At 43.3% G+C, this 9,743-nt stretch overlaps 1 protein-coding gene across 2 annotated transcripts in view; it reads right to left on the reverse strand.

Moving 5' to 3' along the window:
- Positions 1–8,961, reverse strand: part of ELP1 (elongator acetyltransferase complex subunit 1) — a 33,004-nt gene extending 24,043 nt beyond the window's left edge. For both annotated transcript variants that reach the window (XM_021537112.3, XM_021537111.3), the window contains exons 1-8: positions 8,722–8,961; positions 7,532–7,684; positions 5,529–5,610; positions 3,554–3,634; positions 2,834–2,919; positions 2,157–2,256; positions 1,198–1,288; positions 596–719 (exon numbers count right to left, since the gene is read on the reverse strand). In XM_021537112.3, coding sequence (XP_021392787.2) covers positions 596–719; positions 1,198–1,288; positions 2,157–2,256; positions 2,834–2,919; positions 3,554–3,634; positions 5,529–5,610; positions 7,532–7,684; positions 8,722–8,871 — 867 coding nt within the window. In that variant the 5' untranslated portion in view covers positions 8,872–8,961. The remainder of the gene's footprint in view (positions 1–595; positions 720–1,197; positions 1,289–2,156; positions 2,257–2,833; positions 2,920–3,553; positions 3,635–5,528; positions 5,611–7,531; positions 7,685–8,721) is intronic.
- Between the last annotated feature and the right edge of the window lie 782 nt (positions 8,962–9,743).

Genomic DNA, 9,743 nt, shown 5'->3' on the forward strand with positions numbered 1-9,743 from the left:
ATGACTCTTGCTGATATTCTTGCTCCCAGAAAGTTTACAAGACCAGGAGGCGCCCCAACAACAAAAGGTACATTGGTTAATATACAGAGCTCTTGCGTTTTGCAAAGCTCCTGACAAGGCATCCTGAGAAGACCACAGATGAAGAGGCCACAAAAATGACAGCAGCCTTCTCTTTGCTTTCCTTGACACCAAGTTAAGCATCTGCCAAAGGACCTCTCAGCATCCAAGCACAGAAACTGAAGTAATGTCCTAGCAATAGCTTCTTACTTATTTGGGATAACATGAGTATAAAACCTCACTCTTGCAATGGCTGACATGCTGAAAAGTACTTTTGAATAATTTGCCTAGTATAAAGTACATAGAGCACAAAAGTACCCAAAACTACAATCATCCTTTACTACATGTCTTTGTACTATGGGCTTGCAGAGGGCATTGCATCTTCTCCACAGGCTTCTTCATTGTTCTCTTTTCAGGTCACTTCTCTCATTAGGAAAAGCATGAGTATTAGGAGAAAAACCTCTTCCTAGAATCTGGAAGAGCTCTAGTCCTTATGTCCATTACACTCTCATCAAAGAAGCCCAGACAAGGAACTTACTTTGACCTGCCCTTTCTGGAAAGGGAGGGTGAACTCTCCATGAAGAAGTCCATTCTTTTCCAAAAAAACTACATCGTGTCTGTTGGGTTTTTCTTGTGTAGATGCTATCAGGTTTCCTGAGGGCCTTAAAAAAGAGCCAAATGAAAATTAATTGCTCATACAATCACTAACTGTCATGCTAAACACCTCACCTCACATTTTTTCCAGTGATATGAAGAAAAAGGCAGAAGAGGATGTATTTTCCTCAGCACTGTTCAGTCAGTCATAGATCCATCACAGATCAGAGCTTATGATACTCACAGGTGACCAAATGTCAGCACTAGGAAAGGAACCTGTAATACTTCTTTTTATACAGCTCAGCCCAAACCCACTCGACACTGCCTCTATGCAGAGACTCTATCCCTTCTTCCCACTTGTGATGCAAGTATTAGGATTATTAGGGTTTAAAGGGCTACTCTTCCTCATGCTGAATCAGAAGGCAACTTTCTTCAAATTTTGGGAAAAATCAACAAAATGCTGAAGAAATTAAAATTATGCTGATCAAAGACTGTGACCAAGGAATAACAAGCTGCTGTCAGCATGCATACTGGAGTACTACTCACTTCCAGGACAATGCTTGTTCTAATCCTGAGATAGGCTCACTTGTAGACTGCAGCACAAGCTCTCTGCTCCATACCCGGACCTTCCGAGCACCTACAGGTTGAGAAAGCAATGAGACAAAGGTCTAAGGAAACTGGGAAGAGACTTTCCTGATTTTTTGAGGGTGAAGAGCAAATTTTGATGCACATGCATGAAAAGGAGATTTCTCTTGTACACCTTAAGGGCTAAGAATTTATTCTGTGTCAGGTAGTTCTTCCATAGTAGCCAAGTGACTAAAAGAACTGTATTAGGAATTTCAGTCTGATGTAGTTCAGTTATAATCATTTTCCATTCCAACTTTCACCATAGAAGTGTTAAAATCTTGCTATAAATTTACAATCCTCCCTAATCTGAAATACTGAAGGTAAAAATTCAAACAAGTGGAAGAGGAGTGTGGTTTGATGCAATTCAATATGTTAATCAATACATTAAAGCTGCTCAGAAAGTAGTATTTATCATGAAAAACATCAGTTACAGTCTTAGAAGTAATGCATATGCTCATCACTTCTCTGACCTCAGGGCAAAACCAAGGGAAAAGTATCACCAGTATCTAAAAAAACTCTAATATAAGGGACAGTGGGCATATGAACCCAAACATATTAATCCATTTTGCATTGAAAGCCTATTAGGTATTGTTTAAATCTTAAGTTAGGTGGAATAAATAGTTCAGATAGTATTTGGAAAGTAGTACTCCCTCCGCGCATCTCACTGAACTGAAAACCAAACCACAAAGAAAGTATTCAAAATATCATGTCTATAAAATGGCTCTGAGAACACCAGAGCAGAGAAAAGGGCACTTAAATAGCTCAACTCGCCCTTGCTTTAAGTGGGAAACAGATCACAAACAGTCCTTGCCTTACCTAGATTCTGCTTAAGAAGCCCTTTATACACACTGGTGTTTCAAAGAAATGTGGTGCCATACCTGTCTCTGGACAGACAGCACTCACTGCAACAAACTGCCCGTCTCCTCTCCAAGTCACCCGAGGCCTGCCATCATCCCAGGCTGATGCTGGTAACACTTCCTGAAGTCACACAAAAGAAAGTTGCATCAAAGCTTGGGAAGGAAACTGCTGTATTTGTCTAAACAGACTGCTCTTTCAAGAGCCTTAGGATGAAATCCATCCATTAAAAAGTGTCAAGACTAGTAAGTTAAAAACTCACTATTCAAAATGTTGTTTTAGGAAACACTAGAATTAAAACTATTTTATTCAATCTGTTCCTCCTCCAAGTGCATATGACTGTCTCTTCACATGACCACCACACACTACACTTCCCATCCACTGGGGTCTCTGCTTTCAGACAGCAGTGCATAAGCTGGACACATGGTGAATTGAGATTTGCTCAAGATTGATGCTGGAATGGCTGCAAATCTAACTTTGAGCTTTGTTTGAAAAGTAAGTACTCTCCACTGCTTGCTTGAATTCAAACAAAGATAAAAATGTGTGATTTCAGACAACACAGAAACAAATAATAGCAGCATATGAACAGAACTACCAGAAAGGTGGTGGCAAATCAGCACCACAGGAGTAACAGTAACTCTCTTTAACCATGTTTCCCCTGAGAGAGCATTGGCTTGACACAAAGAAAGCAGTATAATACCGTCTGTTTACGATGTGCTGCCTCTTTCCCTTCTGATCCATGGAACTGTGTCTCCTTTTTACCCCAGCCAAGAGCAACAAACTTTCCTGGAGAAGAAATAATTTTTGTAGTGGAAGATTTACAGATAATACCTTAACTACTGTGCACTATGTACACAACCACAGCCTCAACAAACCCACACCTTGTGGATGTTACAGTCTGGTTAGAGAGAGAAAGCCAGATGAACTTTCCCAGGAATTGTTCTGGGGGAGTTTTGAGAACACTGAGAGAAAGAATTAAGAAAATCTTGCAGCTGGTGTTTTGAACAGTTATTTTTCCATAAAATGTTTACCAAAGAGCGTCTTCTTAATTAGCCAATGGTGACAGGGTGATGATTAAATGACCAATCAGGTCCACCTGTATTGGAATGGTGTATAAAAAGAATGGGTTTCTAATTCCTGTTTCTGACTCAATGGTGGCACACCTTCTCCCCTTTTTTATTCTAAAAACCTGCTGCGAAGTTATATAGTCTAGGAAGTACTTTGGTACATGGAACTTACTTGAATTTATGCCAACAAGTAACAATACTGACTTTACCCTTCAGCTGTCCAGCAGCATTACAGTCTAAACAAAATGTCTCCTGAGGCCTCAAAGTGCTCAGTTCCATTTCCCTACTTTCCACATGCTTAAAACATATCAATTACATCAGCTAGGGCAACTTTATTTCAGTGCACCTCTTACCTTCTCCAAATTCATCTTGGTGGATTTGCTTCTCAGTAATTGGTTCAAAATCCCTTGTCATCATGATGAGTGTCTGCTGACCTGCAAGGCAGATATTAAATACAGTACTGGTACTGGTATCTGGAGCAAATAAACACTCAAGTATTCTCTTGTGTGCTCCTGTTGTTCTGTCATGGACCTGAATACAGGAAACACGGTACCAGAGAGAAAAAGCATGAAACCTTAAACTGGAACAGAACACTTCCAAGTTTTTCTCCTCAAAAATATGCTTCCTGGCCTAACCTTAGTAAGTTTTTCCATGTTCCAAACAAGTACCTGGTTCTTTTTCTCTGGAGATATGAAGGACAAGAAGGTGACTGGGAACATACATTTATGAAGAGGATATCATACCATCCTGATAACCTCCTACAATGAGATGACCACCCTGTGGATATGGGGAGTACAGTGGATTTCATTTATCTTGACTCTAATAAGGCATTTGACGCTGTGTGCCACAACATCATCATGTATAAATCCATGAAGTATAGACAGATAAAAGGACAGTGAGAACCAGATGAACTGCCAAGCTCAAAAGCCTGCTAGCACTAGTCAGTAAGTGCAGCTCATGGTCAGTCACTGGCATGACCCTGGACACTAGGGGCAATGATTAACATTGTCCTTAATGACACAGAGAATGGGACCCTTTGCAAGTTTGTACATGACACAGAACTGGGAAAAGCAGCAGATACAGCAGAAGGTTGTGCTGCTGTCGACAGGGACCCTGTCATGTAGGCAAGATGGGCTACCCAGAACTTCATAAAGCTCAACAAGAAAAAATGTCCTGCATATGGAAAATAATAATCTCAGGAACTAAGACAGACCGGGAATCAAGTGGTTAGAGAGCAGCTTGGCAAAAACCAATAAACTATGCTTCCTGAGGCACCAAGCTGAACTAGCTAGCAGTATACCCTGCTGCACAGGTGGACAACAGCATCCTGTCTGCATTAAGAGTGCTGTCAGCAGGCTGTGGGAGGCAATCTTGCTCCTCTACTCCGTGTTGGTGAGACACATGGAATGCTGACTCCATTTTTGGGCTTCTTAGTGCAACACAGACCAGGACATACTGGAGTGAGTCTTGCAAAGGGTCAAAACGATGATTAAGGGCTTTAAAAATCTGTCACATGAGTGGAGGCTGTGACAAGCCAGACTGCCCTGGAGAGAAGGCTTCAAGGGAATCTCATCAGCATGTATAAATATATTTTGCAGGAGGTGGGGTACAGTAAACAAACACAGCCATATGGGTTGTGGTGTTGAGGGAAAACACAAGAAGCAATGGGCACAAACTAAAATACAGAAAATTCCCTTAAAACTTAAGAAAAGGTTGTTTTTTTTTTTTACTTTGAGGGCAGTAACAGATACAAACAGGATGCCCAGAGGGTTGTGGGGTCTCAAACCTAACTGGGTGAAATCCCCAAGAAACCTGCTCTAGGTAACACAAATTGAGCAAGGTGGTTGGAATAGGCAATCTCCAGAGTTTTCTTTCAGTCTCAAGCACTCTATGATTCTGTTTTGTCTGAAGCTAATTTCATTTTCTAGATGAGTCACACCTGTAATTAATCAGGGCCTGTGACACATATATTTCATGCCAAAGGCCAAGAAACAGTTTTTGTTATGAAGAAGGCAAATGGTGATACAAAAAAGTCTTTCTATTTTTGAGGCAAGATCAAATGTACTCCCTGGGAAGATTTTAAGGACTAAAAATTCTTCCACAAAGAACCTTTTTGGGCCTAACCAATTTCTGCTAGGATCTCTGAAACAGCTTATGAACCATGAAATGGAATCTAATATATAGGATCTGGTAGAGATTTTTCCACTTTTAGTCCTAGTCCCAGCTTCTAACTTTTTTGTCCTCTCTCTCAATCTTGGTTATGTTTTGTGCTTTGGTCATAGAGAGTTTCACTCCTATACCAAAAAGCTTACAGGCTGCTGTTGATACCTGTTGCAAGCAAAACAAGCTCTTGGTCGGGACTCCAGCTCATCACACTCAGACCACTGTCCACACTTCCAACACATTCCACCTGCAAGACCAAAATAAGATCATGGGAACATGAGTGCAGCACTATCCTAGCACAAAATCAGTCACCAAGGGAAAAGAAAACTGCCTTCTACTTAAAAAAAAAAATCTGAAGTCTAACTTCACACTTTGTGTTGAACAAAACAAAAGACATTTCTGACTAAAAATGGCTCAAGAATGTTTATGAATGACAGCCCAAGCACTGCACATTCTACCATACACTGTTTTAGAAAGAGCTTTATTCAGCAACTCTCAGCTTATGTCAGCACATATAGTCTCCATATTAATATGGCCTGAAAGGGCCTGTCATTACATTGGTAAATATTCTTCAGTAACAAAACACAGACATAATGATTCTTACCTAGAGAATGCCAAACACAGGTAAATTCTGACTGCCTGTGTATGCTGAACTTGACAACTATACATACCTGCACCAATGTCAAAGTTTATGGAAAACTGAGCTAGTCATGAGCAAGTAATAGCAGTAGGCAGAGAACTTTTGTTATGCATAGTTACCCTGATTTGCAAAATGCATGGAACAGAAGAAGAAATACACCACTCATTGTGATAAAAAGCAAGATGATGCCATTCAAGAAATTAGGCTCGGGTGTCACAATCTTTCCAGGTAAGAAAAATGGGACTGGGCACCTGTCAACAGAGTAACTATCACGTGCATAGAGAGGGTCTCAGAATAAGCAGAGAATTCTTCCAGACCTCCTTCTTGGTGGTCTGCACCAAAGAAGTCTTTTGACTGCACCACAAGTAGACTGGCAAAGTAAAGCAAAAAACCAGAAAAGTAAGCCAAAACCCCACAAAATAAAGAATCTGAAGTTAAACCTGTTCTCTGACACAACTATCACTGCAAAAAAGTCTCCTGTATCAAAAGCTCTCTTATTTTCTATTCCCTCATGACATGTTGTAAGTTGCAATACAGGACACATTCTCCAGATACAGCTCATTGCATATTTAAGTGGTATCTGCAAATCAAGCGCAAACATGAACCAAAACTGCAAATAACCACAATTTTACAGCTAACCCAGACAGACCATTATCATCTCATGTCCACTTAAACCTGCACTGTTGGACAGGTATTGTGGGAGTTGATTCAGCTTTCAGAGGGTGCTGTTGTGGTGTTTAAGTGTCTTGCTGAAGATGAGACAAATCTGATACCGAGGAAGGAGCAGAAAGCAAGTATCAGTTTCTGCAATATCCTAAGTCATGTCAACATTTATCAACTGGTAACAAAATGGTAGCTATACAGTGGATTATGAATGGATTACTTTATTCTTTACCTAGTCTCAGCAATATCCTGTTTCTGTAAGACTCTCCAGCTGATCCTTTGCTCCTGGGAGCCCACTGAGCAAACTTAGAAGACCCAGGCTGTGGACAGGCAAATCATCATTTCAATTCCAGTTCTTTTACACAGTATATATTCTGTCTTTAGTCATTCCCAGGGCTACCATAAAAATCAAAAATCTTGGCTGCCTGTCGCTGTTGAGGCAGGATGGGAATGAGAAGACTGACTCAGAAGGCTGTGAGAGTAAAACTCCGGTTTATTGGTTTATTCAAAATACACCACTCTTTTATACAGAACTTCGTGAGAACCAATTCCACTGGTCCTGAAGTGGAAACAACCTACACCACTGGTGCAGAGTGCTTGACGCACAGTGACAGAACTTAACTATAAACAATGTGAACAACAAGAGAGATAAAGAATTATTCTTTCCCAGGCTTCTGCCTGCTAGAAACTCTCCATTTCTCTCTTTGACTGAATCTGAGACCCACAGCTGCTGAGAATGGAGACTAGCGGAGACTAGCCACAAATCAGTATGCAATAAGCGTACAACTGGCCCCAAAAGAAATCCTAAAGGTTACTGTCTCCTTTGAATTTCCTCAGTACTATTGAGTATTTCCTGACATGTTACCTGTTCTGTGCTCAGATTGCACAGAAGGATGTCTCCAGCTGCTGTAGCAACACACACACTCTCCTGCTCTGGAAGATCTTCAACACCCACGATACAGCCACTTCCATCCTCAGGCAAGAACCCATCCACAGTCAGGGAAACTTCTCTTGATACCTTGACACAGAAAGGCCAATGGATTACTAATTATACATCACCTCTCTGGGATTTTTGCAGAAATGACAATGCAAAAGACATAGGTATATTTCATCATACTGCACTTACACAAAGCACTACACATTAGAAGTGAGTGTGTGAATGGCACCAGGAAAAAAGCCAACCTGAAGTACTTGTCTTTACTTACCCGTAAGATAAGATCCTCTTATGGTAAAAATAATAGAAGAAAATGAGAAAATCCACATGGAAGCAAACAATACACAACTTCCAATTTGCCCTGCTAATCATCTTTCAACACCCTTTTCACAATATCAACATTACGAGGTGTATGGGTAGCTGCTTAAAGTGTCCCACTGCTCTTAAGGGGGCATGCAGACTACTACACACAGCATAAAAAACAATTTATAAAGAAAATAATTTGTATGGTTAAGGTACAGCAGTCTTTGAAAATTAATCCCTAGAAAAATTAATTTCAGAAGTGAATGTACTGAAAGAATTAGATGCCTCAGAGTTGTACAATAATAAAGCAACCCAGCTCTAACAGGAATTCATGACTCAATAGCATTCTATTTAGCGGTATGTTGGGGTTTCCCCCCCCCTCCCCCACCAGTGCAACGTTCCCAAAGCTTCCTCTTGTACACTTCACTATCTCATTGCCTGCTTGGTTCTGTTTTGTGAGCCTGTCCGAATGCGACTGTTTGCCAGATCGTGCTTAAGACTAAACCACACGAATGACAAGCGTCTAACACAGCCACACTCCCAAAAAGTTAGATTTAGTATTATAGAAGCACAGAAAGCCTCTTCAACCACGGAGATCACAGTGCAGCGGCTTCCACGGCACCGTGAGACAGCAGCAAGCGGCGGCGGGGAGAAGCAGGAAGGTCCGAGACCGCGCAGACCCCGCGCCAAGGGGCGCAGACCCCGCCGCATAAGGAGACAGGCGAGCTCCTGTCGCAAACGCTTTATTCCAACAACCAAATGCCGACCCCAACACGCCGGCAAGCTCCAGAACCCTGCCCCGCAGCCGCGGCTCTCACCGAATTCCCGGCGGGGCGCATCTCCACGAGCCCGTACTGGGAGCCCACAAGAACCGCGCCAGACTCGGCGCCGAGGCAGAAGCACTGCGGAGTGCCCTTGGCGGCGGTGGAGCGGCACCCACCGGCCCGCAGCAGCCTCAGATTCCTCATGGCAGAGAGAGCGAGCGGGCAGCGGCGGAGGCCGGCAGCGAGGCACGCCAGGCTCCGTGACCGCCTCACGGCGCCGCCATGTCGCGCAGCGCGGGCGGGCGGCGCAGGCGCCGTGCGCGGGCGCCGCTCTCGCAGGGCGGAGCGCGGCCTGTCCCTCCGCCCGCACCGAGCCGCCGGGAGGCGGGGAGTGCGGCGCGGCGAGGCCTCGGGAGCTCAGCTCCTAGCGAGCCTGCACGAATAGCAGAATCACAGAGTCTGGAGGAGAGCTTTAAGGTCACCCAGTCCAACCATTCGCCCGGCACTGCCACTGTAACCCTCAAACCACATCTCCTGATCCAGATGCATAAACAATAAGAGTGGGGGACTCCACCGCCTCCCAGGGAAACCTATTCCAATGCCTGACCACCCTGATAGTGACAATAATTTTTTTCTAATATGTAATCTGGATCTCCCATGTCTCAGGTTAAGGCCATTTCCACTTGTCCTCTCACTGCAGGTATGGCAGGAGACACCGACCCCCACCTCACTACACTCTCTTTTCAGGGAGTTTCAGAGAGCAACGGGGTCAGCCCTGAGCCTCCTCTTCAGGAGACTACACAACCCCAGCTTCCTCAGCCAATTATCATAAGACATGTTTTCTGGTCCTTTTGTGAGCCTTATTCCCTTTTCCAAACATGCTCCATCACATCAGTGTCCTTTTTAAAGTGAGCAGCCCAGAACTGGACATGGCACTTGATGTGCAGCCTTGCCAGTGCCCAAGTACAAGATGACAGTGGGAGTAGGATGATTCTTTTGGAGCCATTTGGGCACTAGCCAGCTGAAGCACTCCAGCAGAGGCTTCCAAGGCACTCACAGGCCAGCCTTCACATAGG

Source organism: Lonchura striata, chromosome Z (genome assembly GCF_046129695.1).
Source record: "Lonchura striata isolate bLonStr1 chromosome Z, bLonStr1.mat, whole genome shotgun sequence".
In the NCBI taxonomy this organism is placed as follows: Eukaryota; Metazoa; Chordata; class Aves; order Passeriformes; family Estrildidae; genus Lonchura; species Lonchura striata.